The sequence below is a fragment of the Mus musculus genome, chromosome 13, assembly GCF_000001635.26.
Source record: "Mus musculus strain C57BL/6J chromosome 13, GRCm38.p6 C57BL/6J".
Lineage (NCBI taxonomy): Eukaryota > Metazoa > Chordata > Mammalia > Rodentia > Muridae > Mus > Mus musculus.
The window spans coordinates 6,552,501-6,572,418 of record NC_000079.6 but is presented as its reverse complement, the minus strand read 5'-3'; the positions used below and the strand labels follow the sequence as shown (position 1 = coordinate 6,572,418).

The window sequence follows — 19,918 nt, the reverse complement described above, 5'->3', positions numbered from 1 at the left end:
ATATTTTAAACTCCAGATTTTATTCCCACAAAACAGAAACTTGAGGTGCCGAAAACATTTTAAAACATCCTTTTACAAAATCCTTTTAAAAGCATCCTTTTACCTGCTTCTTCAGTAGCATTAGGATTCTTCAGAATCCTGTAGTTTTGACAATGCAAACATTTCCCAGTTGGGTGTTAAATTCACAGCCGTCACTATTGGATTAATGCTAACTGTATATGGGCTCTATATTCACTGCTTGTGTTTATTATTGCATGTAAGACACTTGCAGAAAGAGTCTTATGAGGAAGGAAGACGACAGTCTGTGGTGGTGAAGTAAGCCAGGCTGGTCTTAGGTTACAGTGAAAGCTGGCTAAGCTAGTCTAGGGTGTGAAGTTGAACACACGAGGAAGCAAGCCTAGGGTATAGGTAAGTGCTAGGGTGTAAAATGAACACTGGGAAGGGTTAGCCTGGGATGTGAGAGTGAGTGCTGGGCCAGGCTAGCCTGGGGATTTATAGTGAAGGCTGGACTAAATAAAGCCTGGGGCAGAAGGGCAAGCACTGAATTCAGTTGGCCTGGAGTGAAGGGGAAGAAGTACACGCCAGGCCGACAGGACTCCCAGGGCTGGAGCACTGACCCCATGGCTGCCAGCGAGCAGCCCCGTGGCATCTGCTAGTGATTCTCTAGGACTGACTGGAGAAAGGGATCAGTAATCTATGCAAAGCAGCAGCTTTGATTGTGCATTGTCCTGTTGATCATCAGTGAATACTAAGTCAGTATTAGTGGTAGCAAGGCACAATATGTAAACTACTGATAATTCATTTTTATTTATGCTCGAGCCCGAGGACAGAAAGCTAACGTAATGTGGCCAAACTGTTTCAAGACACTGGCTGTCCTGGCTAGCTTTTTATCACCTTGACACAAGCTAGAGTCATCTGAGAGGGGACCTCAATTGAGAAAAATGCTTTGTAAGATCCAGCTGTAGGGCATTTTCTTAATCAGTGACTGATGGGAGAGGGACCAGCCTACTGTGGGTGGTGCCAACCTGGGCTGGTAGTCTTGGGTTCTATAAGAAAGCAGGCAGAGCAAGCCACAGTGCACAAGCCCACCAGGTAGTGTCCACTCGTGGCCTTTACATCAGCTCCTGCCTCCAGGGTCCCACCTGGTTTGAGGGCCTGCCTTGGCTTCTCTCAGTGGACAGTGACTCTGGTTACGTCAGCCAAATAAACCCTTTCCTGCCCAAGTTGCTTTGGGTCGTGGTGTTTCATCAGCAGCAGAAACCCGAACCAGGACACTGATACTGAGCAAGATAACCTTCTCTACGTCTCACAGAAGCTAGGGAAAAGATAATGAATCTTACGGCAGAAGATTTCATCACAGATGGTCGTGAGCCACCATGCTGTTGCTGAGAATTGAACTCAGGACCTTTGGAAGAACAGTCAGTGCTCTTGACCGTTGAGCCATGTCTCTAGCCCGAAGTTCTAGACTTTAATTCGTTGCTTTCTTGTCCACCTCATGCAACTTTAACTAATTTAAAATGTAATCCTTTTTATTCCCCCAGCACATTAATTTAAAGTCTAGAGTCAGTCCTATCACCTAACACCTACACCAACACACTTTCTGTTTTGAAGATAAATTCAGGGAATTTCATCTTCAAATGGAAAATACCTAAAAAATGACAATTTACAAAATGGTGGGACTCCTAAGAGCTGTTTGGGGACAGGCGGGACACCGACCTCATGTTGTCACAGTTTAGTAGATACTTCTTGATCCGGGGCAGTTTTCTCAGGATGGGCTTGATGTCTGTCATCTCTGCAATTCTTTTCATCACCTTCACCTGAACCAAAGGAGGCAGACACTGAGTCAGACCACACTGACAGCCAAATACTGCACAGTTCAAATAGACTTTACCCGACAGCCGCAGTGCTTGGGATCAAAAAGTCTCCCGAAGACTGATGCATTTAAATACTCGGTTCCTGGAAGGTCAGGGTGATGGCTCGGGAGATTATGAAACTCCTAGGAAGGAGAGCCTTGCTGGAGGGGGTATGCCACAACAAGCAAATGTGACCCAATGCACACAATGTGCAACACTAAGCTTAAGACACAAGATGACTCTCTGGGTAGTGAGTGCCATCAGGGCATGAACATAATACAAACTCACTGGGGTGGGCTTGGAGGGTTAGTAGCCTCACCCCACTTCCTCTTCTCTGCTTCCTGGCTATAGAGGAAAATACGTCCCTGCTTCTGTCTCATGATGTCATGCCTTTCCAGGATAGATTCTCTCTCTTCTTCCTTAAATCACCTTCAATTATGGTATTTTATAAGGCTAGCAGGAGAATATCTAATGCCAGAGTATGACTTGTGATTCTCTGGAATTTGGCAGTTATAGAAAAGGATGTCTGCACAGCATAACAATAATTTTGGCGCCCTGTAATTTTTTATGTCAGTGGTCATTTCATAGTTTCCAGTTGTCTGTTTCTTCTCTGGACAGGACTGCATAGCGAACATCCCTAATACAGGTTGTGACTGGCCACTGGATGTGTCCTGGATTTGTGTGCACATGCGTTTTAACTACCAGCTTGGGTGAAGCTGAAGGACTGTGTAGTACAAAGAAGAAAGGAAACAAACACTTTCCTCTATGAAGTCTGGGAATTAGAAATCAGTAGTTAAGTTAGAAGCTTTCTGGCTCCAGTGTATGGGTTATGCATGCACAAGCATTTTTCATGGTCATGTGTGCAAGTGTGTATGTGTGTGTGTGTGTGTGTGTGTGTGTGTGTGTGTGTGTGTGTAGGCCAGAGAACATCTTTTGTCTTCATTTCTCAGGAACCACCCACATTTTTTAAGAGACACTGTCTCTCACTGGCCTGGAATTCCCCAAGTAGGCTAGGCTGGCTGGCCAGCAATCCTCAGGGATCCACCAGCCTTTTTGGCATTGGGCTCCAAGCATAAAACCACCAAGCCCAGCTTTTAGAAGGTTAGTTTTCTGAGGTAGAATCGTGTATGACTGGAGAACATTAACAACTTCAAGAAGCCTTGCTCATCAGGACCGGCACCTGGCCTTGCTAGTGCCCACCTGATCCATCCCACTGAAGGTCTCCTGCAAGTCCCCTGAAGGTGTCAGTGTCTTGCTTGCTCTGAGGGCTGCATAGAGATGCCCCGAGTCTGAAATTCCATTGGAGAGCTCCTGAGCGGTCATCTTCACCAACACTTTGAAGTGTTCTTCTTCTTCAAAGCATGGACTACAGAAGAAGAGGGATGTCTTAGAGTGGGCCAGCTTCACTCCGATACCACAGGGAAATTATTACAGAGGAACTCAGTATCTTTCCATTTTTTTTCTGTGTGCTTAGGAATTACAAGTAAAATCTGACTAGAATCTGACAAGTGAGGCAAATCACTTGGCAAAGCATCTCAGAGTTACATATGTCATACTCTCACTTATTAATATATGGGTGAGTAAAGTTACTTGTTAAATATTTCGCTCCACAGATGCATCATGTCTGGCAGGTTCCGCTCCAGGCAGAGAGATGAAAATAACACACCCTGTATCACCAAAGAAAGATGCAAGACAAAATTAATTAGGGTACCATTAAAAACGAGGACACCCTGGAAACAAGCCTTTGACTACATCATGACGGAGCATGAAGGGGTACCTACCTGCTCGTAGGTATCCAGCTGTGAGTCGTCAGGGAGCACATGGGGCGTGACACTCATGCCTCCTGTCTTGAGCTCAATCTGTTGGGCTTGCTCTCTGTAGTTAAGGATGCCACAACCCAGCCTGATGAACAAGAAGTATACCCGAGTTTACCGGAGCCCATCTGGGTAGCACCCGAGTTAGCATCTGTGCCTACCATTTTCAAACGCACAGTTTATTGTATGCTAATTCAATAGCCACAATTCTCCATCCGTCCTGTACACTTTGCAGTTTTGAAAGCATGCTGGCATTAACTCTCTACATAGCTCATGTGCCCTCTCCCAGAGGTACGAAGCCATTTCTCCATTCGGAACTCATGTTCAGTGCTCAGGACCCTAGCTAAAGGCTTCAGTAGCTAGTTAGTGCCCCTTAGTAAAGATATCAGGCTGAACGTGATCTCCCAGCCTTTAGCTTGTACGTCTTTTACGAGTACTTTCTTCCTCCTAAATATGCTCACACATGCGTCATTTGCTCAAATATCGGGCAATGGGGTGGGAGTTATCTTAGAAAAACATGTAGAAATTCTGTGTGCTGATATGTCTAGAAGAAACATTATTATCTGAGCCCAGAGGAAGACTGTGAGGGGCATGAAAACTGGTTTAAAAGGGCAAACATTGGCAGTTACTGAAACGGCTGAGAATGGGGACAGAATGGGGACTGAATGTCCCAAAGGTCAGGGACATTTTCCATTGCAATCTAGTCCTCAGCTGGGCCATGTCCCAGCCCTGGTTTCTCTTTATTGTCCTATAAGAACAGAGGAAACCCGCAGCTGCTCCTTCTCAGTTTGCCACTGTCCAGAAAAACTCAACGCACAATTCCAAACCTAGCCACACGCTGGCCTGGCAGGGGAAAGCAGCTGCTGCAGTCAGCTCTGCAGAGAAGCAGACAGAGTTCGCTGTCCACCAAGCTCTGCAAAGACACCCTCAAGCTGCAGCTACTCCTTACGCTGAATTGCTCCTATCTCCTAAGTATATTCCCCTTTCTTCAAGATCCTTGGCGATTCATCTGAACAGATGCCTTCGTAAGTATTATTCCTTCCATGGATTCATACTGTAACATTATTTATGATAAGAAAATAAGACTATAAGAGAGTAGCTTGTGCACACTGTGACAACACTAAGTTTACGAGACTTCCTGGGAGGGCATGAACACAAATACATAAAGAACACACAGAAACACACACACACACACACACACACACACACACACACCATGAAAACATGCTGAGCAGCTCAGCTGTGCATCTACTGCGTTCCACAACTCACTTGGTCAGCACGCTGCAAAAGAGAGGCACAATGGGCCTCAGGTCCTCCGGCAGCGTGTTTAAACTGGAAAAGGCTCGGAAATACACCATGCCGTTGGTGGGCTGTGGGCAGTACTGCACAGGGATGTCTCCAGCTGGAACACAGAAGCAGTGCTCTTGGTTTAATTAATCAACTTTCAATTCCTTTGTTGTCTTGTTTGAAATCAGGTCTCATGTACCAAGGCTGCTCCCACACTGCATGTTTTGGCGCAGGATCTCCTTGAAGTCTCGACTTTTCTTCCTGGGATTACAGGTAGGGCCCTCGCATGCTGGACAAGTTCTCTCCCAACTGAGCTACACCCCCAGCCCCTAGTCATTCTTAGCATATAAGGAATCACGCTACTGCTTGTCAAGGATGAAAGCGTAAAGCTCGGAGGAACATAGAAATGTACTGCTCATTTCCAGCAGCTGATACAGGGTTTCCCGCTGCACTTTCATATCGGTATGAAACCGAAACCCTTTGCAGCGGAAGGGCATCCCTGCTCGCTGAAGCACCGACATGGAGAAGGATCCTGTCTTTCTGACCTCACAGCTCACTTCAGCAGCATCTCAGCGTCGGTCTCACCTGTAACTGAGCCCGCTACTGAGCGCTTCCCTTCCTCAGCACAGTTAGGTCTGCGTGGACGAACATGCTCACAACACCTGACTCCATCGCAGCGTCTCCTCTACACGCTGTTGGTCTGCCGCAGCAGAGCCCCCTTACCCTTCAGGAGCAGTGTGTAATGCCCTGTACTCCACAAGCCCTCAATGTCCTTGGGCTTTCTTGATTCTATTTTATAGATCTCCACCTAGCACAGTGCCCTACACTGTATGGAAACTGAATGGAAGCACTGGTTGATGACTGATTTATTGTCCCTATTAAAGAAATAGAAACTTATTAGAGACACTTAATGAGATTTACTTCTAAATAAAATATCTGAGGGGCTGGGTGACTACTCGGTAGGTAAGGTTCCTGCCTCACAAGCGTGAGAGCCAGAGTTTGGATCTCCAGGCAGACAAGACATGTAAAATGCCACATGGGCATAGCAGCCCGCCTGCAGTTTTAGCTGTGAAGGGTGGAGTCCCCAGAAAAGGCTGTCTAGCAAGAGTAGTCCTAGCGCTCAACTCTGGGTTGAAAGACCCTGCCTTAATAAACAATGCACGAAGTCAGTGGAGAATGGTTCCCAATACCAACCTCGACATGCACACACGTTCCCACACATTCCCACATACATGTATGCGTGCACACACACACATATGAAAATGGAAAAATAAAAAGAGCCTGTAGATTAAAAGATCAAAACATTCCCCAATTTCTAGAAACACACACTCTCTCTCAGCTGCATACACAAATCTATTACAAATGTATCCGACATGACACGTGAGATAATCACCATTAAAATATGCAAGGCAGGTTGGAGATGCCTCACCGGAAACAGTGTACCTAGCCTGGGGTTGTCACCAAGTGCTTGCCTAGCATACAGGAGACTCTCAGTTCATATCAAATCAGATCAAATCAAATCCCATCCTAGCCTCCACAGCTGCACATTGAAGCCCAACCCTGGTCTGAATTAAAAAACCTATCATTTTCCAGGAAAATGCTCTCATAGAGATAACGGTGTCTCATGCCACCAGCCACAAAGCAAGCCTGAAATCCCGGAAGCAGTGAAGCGGGAGGTCAAGAGCACTCCAGGCCTTTTCCCACCACACCCACTTCAATGGTAACAGCCAAGTTAAAGAGGTAGCTGGCCGTAAGGGCTTGGAAGATTCCTACAAAAGCCATTCTGAATTCAACCTCGGGCTAACTCACACCCTCACCTGATTCCAGGAGCAGGGAATGGCCCTGATGCCCTCAAATCTACTCACAGGATCTGTCCTCACTAAAGTTGAAATAATTCCCAAGGACTGGGAAAGGCTCAGTGAAAACAAGGGCCTGAGTTTGATCCTCACAATCTACTTAAAAAAAAGGGGGGGGGGGAGGGCAGGAGTGGAGGTACACACTGGTAAGCCTTGAGCTGGGAATGGAGACAGGTGTCTCTCTCCACGTACAACCTGGCTGGACTGCAAAACCCCAAGCACCAGTGAGGGCAGGTAGATGGCACCTGAAGAATTAAACCTAAGACTGGCCGTTGGCCAAGACACACACAAACACATACACACACGCACACATAACACACACATGCATATATACCTGCACATACAAACCAAGCAATAATCATTTGCAAGGCATACAAACAGCAGAGCTCTACAAACAGGTTGCTCATTGAGATGTTTTCTGGAGAACATCTGACACATGACAAACTGCTATTTAACACAGTCCCAGAAGCCAGGCCCCCATGGGAATGGCCTGATGATGACCTGCAAGGCCGATGTCAAGCTTGGTGAAAGGCATGGAGGGCTCAATGTCCGAGACTTTCAATGCTGGGAGGCAGGAGGCGTCTTGATGTTTACTTTGCTGCGTCTGTAGTTCTAAACCTAAAGTGCAAAAAACAGATAAGAAACAAACGAAAAGTGAAAACAAAACCCAAAGGAACCCGCCTGTGAGGTTTAGGGTTGTCAGGTCTGGATATGCTTTCTGCATTATCCAAGATCCAACAGGAGCCACTCTGAGCCAAGGTAGGAGGACGTGATCATCATAGTGGCTAAGGGACCTGCCGCACCACACCTAGGCAAATCGGTATCACTGCGAGATTCTGCAGTTGCCGCACCACGCCTAGGCAAAGCGATATCACTGCAAGATGCTGCAGCTACCCTGGCACCCCAGTGCTCCTTGCTGTGTACACTCATAGTCAATAACTGAAACACTCAGCTACTTTTCTTTTCCCTTCCTCAAAGCACAAGGTCCCTGTGGTGAGGGCTTCGTCTTCCATGCCAGTCCGACACTGACTACTAACCCTAATAAGCCTTCGCCTATCGCCAGGCATTTTCTGCCTCGACTTTAACTCATAAAATTTCCAAATACTGAATCACATGATTTAGAACCCCACTGCGTGAAACAACCATTGAAGGCACCGGTGCTGTGCCCACTTTAAAGGGGCTCTGCAGAGCATGTGTACAGGAAACATACCTTCTGTAATGTGAGTGTTATCATTAATGTCTTGTGTTACTGCCCTACTTCAGCCTTCAACTTGGAGTCACCTGGACCAGGATGCCTTGGGAATGTCTGTGATGAATTGTCTTGAGTTAACTGAGGTAGGAAGACCTACCCTGAATGTAGGTGCCACCATTCCTGAGTTGGGCTCTGAACTGCCTAAGAGGGAAGAAAGCTAGTCGAGCACAGGCAAGTGGGCATGCGAGTACGCTCTGCACTCTCATCTTGACTCTGGATGGGTGTGATAGCTGTTGCACTTCCCTGTCACCCTAACTTCCCTCCTATAGTCTGGAACTATGAGCTGCTATAAGTAAATGAACTGGAGTGTCAATTTTCTGATATGGCCAAATGTCACGGTTGGAACCCATTTGACATAGCTGAAGTCTGTTTGTGTTCAAAAATACCTTTCCTGTAGTTATCAGGAGTAAAAAGTTCACTGGGGCTGCATGGAGGATAGAGGATGCACATGCATTTAAGACTGATATGGGCCTTTAAAGCAAGCCAAAATGTCCTATTGTCAAGCATTGCTCTTCTTGGGTCATGGTGGTGGAGGGGAAGGTGCACACAGTGGCCTTTGATTGAGAACAACTGATGAAACTAACAGTGTTTCCAGGCTGAGAGGCACAAGCCTGTAATCCCAGCTACCCAGAGGCAGGGAGATGCAAAGTTCAGGGCCAGTGTCAAGACATCATCTCAGAATCAACAGTGCAAGGCTGGAGACAGAGCTGAGTGAGGGGCAGCACTTGCCTTGCTCGCTTGCACAGTGCCCCGAGTTCATGCCCAAGGAACATCAAGCCAGTCATACAAATCGGATCCCTCCTACACATCGAACCAGGTAAGTCACCCCGAATCCCTCTGACCTTTCTCGTAGATCTGCTGCTTGTCCGCCGGGGAGAGAGAATTCACCTTTTGCTCCAGCTTTTCTGTCTCCATCTGAGTTTGCTTTTCATAATACTTGTCGTCTGGCTTCATGGATAAAGTCAGCTTGTGCTGATTGTTCTATGGGAACCATGGCAACAACAACCCATTTTAAAACACGATTAGGAGACACTAGATCTGAACAAATTAAACATCCGAGAGCAGCGTGACTTGGGCTTACAGTTCTGCTTATCCACCTTCCCAATGATGAGAACTTCATTAGGGCTGTTTGGCAGCTAGGGCCATGCAGGCCATAGGAACCCTCACAAGCAGACTGTTCTCTGGTCAGTACATGAGCCATAGACACTGGCTCTGCAATCAGGCCTACTCTAATCCCTGGGTTTCCCAAAATGCACATCTTGATTATAAAGAAAACCTGCACTTTCTAATATCTTGAATTACATAAAAGTTAAGGCAACTTAAAAATTGATTTTTATCTAGCAGTATAAATTCCTGAAAGGCTAGAACTACAATTTTTCATTTGTTGTTTTGAGATAGGGTCTCAGATAGCCCAGGATGGCCTCAAACTTAACCAGAGACAGGGATAACCTTTGACTCCTGATCGCCCTGCGTCTGCTTCCCTAGCTCTGGGACCCCAGGCAAGTGCCACCCCATCCACCTCGGGAACGAAACTAACAACTTACTGGCTTATAAGTTACACGGACAAAACTGACATTGAACAAATATAAAGAATGTGTTCTTAAAATGCTTTTGTTATTTCCTTCACCAGGTGAGCATATATACACGATGCTCAATTGTAACTCTACAAGGAGAGGGGAGTGGATTAGAGTCCAGTCAGAACTCACAACAGCTACAAGTGATGGTGCTTATCTGTAATTTCAACACCCAGGAGGCAGAGGCAGGAAGGTTGAAAGTTCAAAGCTAGCTTGAGTGTATGCCAGGGCTCAAATCAATCAAAGTGTGTCAGGGGTGGATATATATAGAACACAGAAAAGTCATAGGTCAAATTATTATATTCCTTGCCCCAAATCATGGCAATTATGACAAGAAAGCTTTCAAAATAGGTCACTGTGACACTCTGTAATTAAGTAGAGTATACGAGAAAACAGACAGTAAGCACAACTTGCTAAAAGCAGGCAAATAAGCATCAAATAATTCATTCTATACATGCATTTACTGTAACTAAGTACTGAACTTGCACTATAATCTCAAAAATAGGATTTAAGTTGTATATGTACCCATATTTCTTATTACAAACATAGGAACATACAAACATATAAAAAAATCTATAAACAGAAACCACTTACATAGACTAAGATCTTGATTTCACAATTTGCAATGTCACATTTTTCAATATTTTAAAATCTAACTACCAAGTTACAGATGACAGATTCTCTAAGTTTCTTACCTTAAAATATTGTTCTACTTTTTCTTGTAAAAATTTTGGATTTTCCTTAAGGCACTTCCTAAATCTAGTCAGCTGACTTCCAATCTGCAGGAGCTCCACAGGGTCCCCATCATGGTTCCAGCAAGAAGCTATATACTAGAACAAAGAATTTTAGATACAGGATGCACTGTTATCACCTCAGAAAAGCTAGGCTGGGCCCCTTCCCCTCCCCCACAAACATAAGATGCATGACAGTCTGTCATGATACCACTTTCCACTTAAAAACTGCATGGTTAAAGGCTCGAGATAGCAATTTTCTGGTATGTTCAAGGCCCTGTGTTTAATCCCTATTACTGCCCTGCCCTAAGACATAACGGTTTATAACAAAAATTTTAAGTCATTACTTGTTTGGAGAGAGGCCTATTAATTCTATTTTGTTTTTGATACATAATATGTTAGCTGTATAAATACATCTATTTCATATAAAAATATAATATTCCTAAATATCCAATTAAGGTGCTGGTCAGATAGTTTGGTTGGTGAAGTGCTTGCTCTGCAAAAACATCCATCTTCGTGTGATCTTCAGAACCCACATAAAGAAGAAAAAAAGCCAAGTACAGTGATGCATGCTGGGAAGGCAGAGACAGGTGAGCACCTATGGCTCACGGTCCAGTCAACCTTGCCTATGAGATGAGAAGCCAGTGAGTGACCGGTCTTGAGGAAAAAAAAATAGTGGACAGCAGCTAAGATGCAATATCTGAGCTTGCCCTCCAGCCTCCACATACACACCCAGATACACATACACACATTTCTTCATACACACATATGCCTGCACACTTACATATACACACCCAAGCCGATAAAAGAAAACAAAACAATCAGCTAATTAAGCAAGCTAATGGAAAGATAACAAAAAAGGGCTGGCAAGACGGCTCAGTGGTAAGGAAAGCTACTGTTCTTGCGGGGACCCATGTTTGGTTCCCAGGGAATCAAATACCCTCTTCTGGCCCCTAGCGGCTCCTGAATGCACAGTGAGCATAAATTCTCATAAGCATTCACTCATACACACACACTTTTAAAAGATCTTTAAAACGAATAAAAAATAAAACTAAATCAAAAGTATATTTGTATTTGATTCAGGATAGAAGAAGTTTCAAGACTCAGAAGAAAATCAATTGTTAGTATTAGCCAGTATGTTCAGTGCTGTCAAGAACCACAGTTCTGGTAAGGTCGTTGTCGTGCATGCCTGTAACCCTGGCAACCAGGAGGCTAAGGGACAACTAAGCTTAGAGCCGTCACAGCGACATGGCAGAATCTTGTCTAAAATATTTAAAAAGAAGAAAATAAAAAGAAAGAAGGAACAATACACAACACAGAAGGGAAAGCAGTGGTGGTGAGAAGATCACGTACTGACGTCAGGGTCAGGCCAAAGCTGGCTGACTGATGCTTCGTTTGAATTTCGATTTTATGAAGCAGAGCTTCAATCCGATCATCTTCAAATCCTTTCCTAAAAAAAAAAAAAAAATGAGACACCCAAATTAATAAATGAGATGCTGAAACAGAGAGAGGTTTCAGAGGCACACGGTGGCAGAGGCAATAATGAGACGATTACACAAGTGATATATTATACACACACACACACACACACACACACACAAACACACACACGTGTGCGCATGTTGGAAAAAGAAAGACAGCAAGGAGTGGGGTGATGATGAGAAAGAAAAATAAGGACGAATCATAGAAATACATGAAAATGTCACACCACTCCATCAATCTGTGCCAGAAAGAAATCCAGGATAAAACTCAAATACGTAAGTACTAAATTGAACCAACACACGTCCCAGGACATCAAGAGGCTAGTGGTAGAGATGGCTCAGTCTCCTTCCCACAGAGCACTCATGAAGGAAGGGTGGAAGCAGGGGCAGGCTGTCATCACACACACACACACACACACACACGTACTCTATAACTTCTTCGATTGTCCTGTCTACGAGCTCTCTGACCGTCTTGACATCTTTCTCTGCGATCCCTTGGAGCCCGACACTGAAGTAAGCCTCCCGTGTATAGCCATTATATCTAGAAAGCAGAAAGAGGCAGACTATCAAAACCCAAGCACTGTCATTTGGGATGTACTCTACTGACATCAGGACTGAAGGCTTTTACATCACGTCTCACTAGAGAACGCGTTAAACCGATGGTCTCAGGCACTTGCCTCCTGTATGTAGCTAGTCAAATGCACACTCACCTTTTTAAATAAGTCAGTCCTACCTAACCTTTTATGTTATGATAAAATAATTCTACAAACAATAAACTGCTGTTTTACAATGCCTTAATCTCTTAAGGAATGCTTAATGATATGAATTTTAAAACCCAAAGCAAGTGGTATTAATGTAAAAGACCAATAAATCCAGGCCTTGGACCACATGTGGGACTATAATCCCAGTTACTCCAGAGGCTGAGGCAGGGGGACTGAAAATGCCAAGGCTATCTGGACAAATCAGTCAATCAAATTAACTAAATTACTCATGTCAATTTAAATCAAACCAACCCACCACCTACATTGAATCCTACTTGGTTATGTCAAACTAATCAAATACAACCAAATGAATACAACTAACCTACCCAACATCAGGAGAAAAGTCTGTGCCGAGTCCAGACTCGATCAAAGCTTTGTAGAAGGGGGAGTTGGGTCCAGCAATCAGGAGGGAGGACAGAAGGCTCAAGGTGAAGGCTTCAAATGTGTCAGTGATACTTCATTGAGGGGGCGATATAAGTGATGGTCAGATGGTAGGAAGAGAACGTTAAAAAAAATCTCCTAGTAGCTATCCATATATATGTGTGTGTGTGTGTGTGCGCGCACACACACACACACACACACACACACACACACAAACATTTTAATTTTTTATTCTTCTCTCAAATGTTACATCCTGATGGCAGTTTCCCCTCCCTCCGCCCCTCCCAGTCTCCCCACACTTCCCATGTCCCGCAGATCCATCCTTGGCAGTAGTGGCATATTTTCTTCTTTAAAAATTTGTGTGCATGCACACATGTGCATTTGTAGTTGTATACACACACACACACACACACACACACACACACACGTCACAGAAGCCGATACTTATTCCTGGCATGACCTTTGCTCCTCCTCCCACCCGGACCCAAAAGCTAAACAATTAAAACCAGTCTATTTTCTGGAAGCATTTAATACTACCTAATTAATTAACAGTAATATCTTCTGAGTAGGAAAGGGAATGTGGGTCAGTTGGTAGGGTACTCGCTGGCCGTGGCATGCTTGAAAGCTTGGGTTTACTTCCCAGCACTGCATTAAAGACCGGGAGTGGTGTCACACACTTACTCACAGCATTTGAGAGGTAGAGGCAGGGAGAAGTTCAAGGTTAGCCTTGGCTACATAGGCAATTCCAAGCCAGACTGAACTGTAGAGGCCATGTGAATGTATGTGTGTGTGTGTATGAATGTGTGTATGTGTGTGTCTGTGTGCATATGTGTGTGTGTATGAATGTGTGTATGTGTGTGTTTGTGTGTCTGTATGTGTGTATTTATGTATGTGTATGTTTGCTTGTGTATTTGTATGTGAGAGAGAAAATGTGTATGTATGTGTGTGTGTATATAATTAAAAAAAAAAAAACCTTGTCTCTAATTGGCTGGCAAAATTTCTTTTCCCAACCCTACTTCTGATGTTATTAAAACCTTGATATTTGTTCTTTATTCTTAAAACTTACTTGATTTTTTTAACCCTCCCACCTGTTCATCACATTAGCCCCGGAGAATTACCTAGCCTTCTAATCTGTCTATTTCCTTATTCTTCTCTCAAGAATAAATTTTACAACAAATACTTACTCCGGTAAGAGGAAGCTAACGCTGACAGTTGTCTGCTTGGCAGTCTCCGTAGCTAGTGAATCTGGGCCACATGTTATATGGAATTCCCTCTGCAAAATGATGTGACACTTCAGGCAGGCACAGAGCACAAAGGGTATTAAACAACCGCAGATTATCTGGAAGTGGCACACACTTGGCAGGAAGTCAGCTTTTACCAATAATCACGCTCTCAGTCTTGAAAAGCTTACTGTGCAGCCCAGGGCAACTTCCCAAACCATCATTGTACACAGTACACAGTACTACACAGTCCCAGTCTGCGCTTCAGTCCATTTAACAGGCATGAGGGACACACCGATAAAAGCTGGCGGGACACTCACAGGCTTATCCCAGTGCGGCTGGGCAGGCACTGCTGTACTCTGCTCCAATCTCTGGAATTTACTCAGGGCTTCTTCGTGAATTTGTTTCAGGTGTCCTTCCAGCTGAAAATTGCCATAAGTGAAGAACCTATAAAGTCCAGGGAACACAGCACTCACTAGCGTGAGATGGGCACCAATGAACACCCAAGGCTTTTGCATGACATGGAGGGTACCAGGATATGCCAGCTGATCTTCCCATAAATATCAAATGCATATAGGACTACATTTTGGTTTTAAGGCAGTCTTAACTACACAGAGCAAGCAGGAAGATTTGGTTAAACGAAACGAAAATTATTTAGCTTTATTTTTCACCTGCTATAAAGGCACTGCAGAAGCCAAATGAGTTCCCATGACAGGCAAGGTATATAAGAATGTAACTAAGATTGACAGCCCAAAATAAGGGACTTCAAAAACCTCAACTTCAGGCTACAATGACTAGATTACATGTTTTTAATGCACTATACTTACCATCAGTAACCATCAGTAAAAAAGACTACACATACCAGAGGCATCTGTCTTTCCTATCAGAGCTATCATTTAAAGTTCAACTATCAGCCAGGTATGGTGGCAGATGCTTTTAATCCCAGCACTTAGAGAAGTCAGAAGCAGGAGGATGTGTCTGAGTTTGAGGCCACCTGATCAATATAGTGAACTTGAGACTAGCCAGACCTACACAGTGAAACCCTGTTTCAAAAAATAAAACAACACAAAACCAACCTGCTGAAACATATGCAAGCACACGCAAAACACACAAAAACTAATAACAACAACAAAAATAAAGTTCATTTCTGCCAAAGACAACAGAAGCCTTCATGAGTATGGTGAACAATCGTCCCAGAGTGGACACTACCATTCACAATCTATGCATAAGATGGCCTTGACACAGACCAGGATACGGAACTGGGACTCCAGCAGAGGTGACTTTAAAGGTGGTTTGTGACCACTAAACACTGCCACCTGAGAGTTATAGCTGTTGGTATTTACAATGGTCTGTAGGTAAACTAAACACTCCAGTCTCACCCAGAGCTATGGATCTGTTCAGCATATGCCTCTTCACTAAATTTGAAGCCATATATCACTTGATGTAAGAATGCATACAGGTCAACTATCGACTGATCTACCACCAAACCTCTACACCCAACACTACCTGGCATTGCTTGGGTGATAATGAGTAGCGTGGAACTGTTTCAGCTGTTCCCACGTGAGCTCCGGGATGCACAGTGGGTCCCCTCCAGAAACCACGGAGTAGGTGTGGTCAGGAAGCAGCTTGTTCTGCAGGTGCTGGGAGAATATCCTCTCATTGTCTGTCTTGAAATCGAAAATAAATCAGTTAATGAAAATACTTGTCAATCAAAGGCCACCCCCTAGCTGCACAGGTGCAGTCTAACTTCACATTCAAGTTACTCATGATCTGTGGCTGGGACCTGAGGACTGGCTCTCTTAACTGCGCAGTTTGTCTTTCATCAACTGCCCAGCTGAGTCAGAGAGAAAAGTAATGGTGGGATAAGGATAGATGAGCAAGAATTCCTTGGTCCACAGTCAAAAAGATGTCACTTACTATCATAGAGTCTCACGACCAAAATGATACCAAATAGAGTCTAAAGGATAACAAGTTTGCTATTCAAAGAGGCCACAGGAATCAGAGTACCTTGGAGTTGATGAACGACCCCATGTACTTCTGGAAGAGCAGGCCAGGCCAGGGGAGGCTGTCCCACTCCAGATCACGTAGCATGAAACCAGACCCACCCTTCTATCACAGTATTGACTTCAGATAGTTTAAGGAGGGAGGTGAGGAGAGTAAGTAACAACAGGTCTCCTATATTGCAAGCACACACACATTTCAAAACTTAACAAAGGTGGGCTAACAAAGGGCTCAGTGGTTAAAGTATAAGCATGGATGACCTGGGTTCAAACCCGCAGTACACGCATGAAGCTGAGCGTGTTAGCGATGCACTGTAAGCTCAGCACTCCCACAGCAAGAGAGGAGGTGGGGAAAAGGACACGCTCCACGGAATCACGGGCCAGACTGCCTCGTGTGAAAAACAGGAGAGCCCAGTAGAAGGTGAGCACACAACACCTCCAGCTGCCCTCTGGCCTGCACATGCACGCGGCATGTTAAAGGCCGCACTCATGCATGAACATGCTACACACAAATGTACAGATCTCTTTAAGAGATCATCTTCATGCAGCAGAACACTTACAAATGCCCCTTTCATCTCGTTGAAGACGACCCCCTTAAAGATCAAGGGCGTCTGAGGGTCTCGGGGATTCTCATGCTCCAGACGCCATCCTTCCTGCCTACACAAATGAGAACTGGGTAAATAAACCATGGTGGTGGGCAGACGACCGAAGCACGAATCCTGTAAGTGATCATTACGTACCAGAAGTCCAGTTCCCTCAAGCAGGGGAAGAAAGTTGCATCCAAATACACGGAGAGGAGGTTCTGAAAATCTTTGGGATTTTGAGTGGAAAACGGATATATCGTGTAATCGCTGGCTGGGAAGAAATGAAGCGCGAGAGTTTGAAATCCGAGACGCCTGCAGAAACTCATTACTTTCAAGTCTCACTGGTTGGCTTCCTTCAGTAAGTATTTCCCTCCGGTGAAAGCAGAAGCCACACATGCATTATTTCCACTCTGCTCATCACTCCAAGCCTCAGCCTTTCCCAAATCCCAAAGTCTCAAACAACAGACATCAGCACCAACTCTGCAGTCACCTTCTCTATGCTTTGATTTGATTGGCTGCTTGACTTGTTTAACTGATAGAAGCTTGAGCAGCTGACCTAATGTAAGCTATACGTACACCAATCACGACACTGTAGAGCCTGCAGGGCCAGCCCTAACGTTGTTCTGAACTTTACTGGAAACACTGCCAGACCATCGTTCTAAGACTCCGGATGTCATTTACATACTTGTTAACTGTGCGTGCACGTGTGTAAGTGTGGACATGTTCGGCATGCTTAGGTGCATGTCCACGGGAGCTTGTGTGAATGTGGAGGCCACAGGTTGATGCTGATACTTTTGCCAATGACTGTCCACGTTATATTTTGACTCGGGGTATTCTGCTGAGCCTGGAGCTCGCCACTTCAGCTAGACCAGCTAGAAAAGACAAAGGGTCCTTCTGCCTCCACCTCTCCTACATTAGGATTGTAAGGACACGCCAGTCTACCTGGCTTTCACATGGGTGCTAGCATTCTAAACGTGAGTCCTCATGCTTGGGGGGCAAGCACTTTATCAACTGAGCCATCTTGACAGCCCCTAGTTTGTCCATTTCAATAATCTAATCAATAATCTTTCCTAAAACAATTCAGCTTCTAACGTCTTTCACCTAGTGTGAGGACCGATAACTGACCTAGGCCCTTCACACATATGATACAGTTTTGTAGCTTTGATCTTATTGTGGGACTCCTAACAGTGGGAGCACAGGCTGCTCCGACTCTGCTGCCTGCTTTTGGGACCCTCTCCTGCTACCAGGTTGCCTCTTCTAGCCTTAATAGCCTAGTCTTTCTACAACCTAATATGATAGGCCATGGCTGACTGCTATCCACCCAGGACAGCCTTGCTCTGGAGGGAGACAGAGGAGGAGTTGCTGAAGGAGAGTTGGGGGAGATAGAGGGAGAGGACTAGGAGGATAGGAGGGAGGGGAAACTGCAGTTGGGATATAAAGGAAATATAATTTTAAAAAATATTGTACAACATTAAGTCTATTCTTGTTCCTAGAAAATAATTTATCTACTGGTGTCTGATGGACCAAACATCATCTATCTTTCTTTCTTTTCTTTTCTTTTCTTTTCTTTCTTTTTCTTTTCTTTTCTTTTCTTTTCTTTTCTTTCCTTCCTTCCTTCCTTCTTTCTTTTATTTTTTAAAGATTTATTTATTTATTTTATTTCTATGAGTATACTGTTGCTCTCTTCAGACATACCAGAAGAGGGCATCAGGTCCTACTACAGATGGCTATGAGCCACCATGTGGTTACAGGGAACTGAGAGCAGTCAGTGCTCTTAACCGCTGAGCCATCTCTCCAAATTCCCCAAAACATGGTTTTTTTTTTTAAACAATTTTTTAATTAGATTATTTTCTTCATTTACAATTCAAATGCTATCCCAAAAGTCCCCTATCTACCCCCCGACCCCCCCCCCCTGCTCCCCAACCCACCCACTCCCACTTCCTGGCCCTGGCATTCCCCTGTATTGGGGCATATAATCTTCGAAAGACCAAGGGCCTCTCCTCCCAATGATGGCTGACTAGGCCATCTTCTGCTACATATGCAGCTAGAGACACGAGCTGGGGGGGTACTGGTTAGTTCATATTGTTGTTCCTCCTATAGGGTTGCAGACCCCTTTAGCTCCTTGGGTGCTTTCTCTAGCTCCTCCATTGGGGACCCTGTGATCCATCCAATAGATGACAGTGAGCATCCACTTCTGTATTTGCCAGGCACTGGCCTAGCCTCACATGAGACAGCTATATCAGGGTCCTTTCAGCAAAATCTTGCTGGCATATGCAATAGTGTCTTCTTACCTGTCATGGCATTCATAAATGTGGACAGTGACCTGTTGAGCATTTTGAAGAAAGGATCTCTGCACGGGTACTTCTGAGAGCCGCACAGGACCGTATGCTCGAGAACATGTGGGACCCCAGTGCTATCCATTGGGGTTGTGCGGAACTGCACACTGAGGGACAGGAAAGAGAGTGAACAGGTGACAAGGAATTCCTGAACCCGGGGCCACCCTGAATCAATAAAAACAATCATTCTCACACCACAATCTTTTAATAAAATGCATCTATCATGTACGAATCACCGAGTCATACTGAAAAATTTCAATGTATCTACACGAGAGAATCTTTAGACGAATCCATAGATCTTCCTCTTTGGGAAGAGAGGGAGAAGTGGAAATATTCTCGCACTGCCGCCTACTCTGGCCTGGAACTCACTATGTAACCTAGCACTGCCTGGAACTTGCAGCAATGCTCCTGCTCCTGCCTCCCTAGTACTGGGTTTCCTGGCGAGTTGCCATGCCCGGCAAGGCCTGTTTTACCCTCCCCTTTTAGGCTGCATGGGAGGGGTGCTAGATGGAGACATGGAAGAACACACTCCTAAAAGGAGCACACACCTGAATAAGTTGTTCTTGTCTTCCCTTGCCAGGTGCAGGTATCTGGCTCCCGTGTTGTCATGGCTGAGCTTCACGGCTGTCAGGAACAGCTCGGGGACAGGAGTGACCTGAGGAGAAGGTGACTGTGAGCAGACTTACGCAGCACGACTCACTCAATACGCCAGGATAGGAGCATCAGCTTTTCTTGTGTGTGCGCATGCTCACTGCTCTGGAACTTCCCGAGTAAGCCATGCTGACTGG

The 19,918-nt window shown here is 44.9% G+C and overlaps 1 protein-coding gene across 5 annotated transcripts in view; it reads right to left on the bottom strand.

Moving 5' to 3' along the window:
- The window catches only part of Pitrm1 (pitrilysin metallepetidase 1), a 32,037-nt gene that overhangs the window by 7,740 nt on the left and 4,379 nt on the right, over nt 1–19,918 (bottom strand). For 3 of the 5 annotated variants that reach the window (XM_006516509.3, NM_145131.1, NM_001360106.1), the window contains exons 3-20: nt 19,679–19,785; nt 19,086–19,237; nt 16,951–17,065; nt 16,771–16,867; nt 15,717–15,877; nt 14,531–14,657; nt 14,175–14,263; nt 12,936–13,064; nt 12,276–12,389; nt 11,721–11,817; nt 10,332–10,466; nt 8,905–9,043; nt 7,312–7,428; nt 4,937–5,069; nt 3,635–3,755; nt 3,444–3,520; nt 3,054–3,219; nt 1,717–1,817 (exon numbers count right to left, since the gene is read on the bottom strand). In XM_006516509.3, the coding sequence (XP_006516572.1) occupies nt 1,717–1,817; nt 3,054–3,219; nt 3,444–3,520; nt 3,635–3,755; nt 4,937–5,069; nt 7,312–7,428; nt 8,905–9,043; nt 10,332–10,466; nt 11,721–11,817; nt 12,276–12,389; nt 12,936–13,064; nt 14,175–14,263; nt 14,531–14,657; nt 15,717–15,877; nt 16,771–16,867; nt 16,951–17,065; nt 19,086–19,237; nt 19,679–19,785 (2,177 nt within the window). The remainder of the gene's footprint in view (nt 1–1,716; nt 1,818–3,053; nt 3,220–3,443; nt 3,521–3,634; nt 3,756–4,936; nt 5,070–7,311; nt 7,429–8,904; nt 9,044–10,331; nt 10,467–11,720; nt 11,818–12,275; nt 12,390–12,935; nt 13,065–14,174; nt 14,264–14,530; nt 14,658–15,716; nt 15,878–16,770; nt 16,868–16,950; nt 17,066–19,085; nt 19,238–19,678; nt 19,786–19,918) is intronic. The other 2 variants (XR_003950477.1, XR_003950478.1) reach the window with 1 other exon arrangement.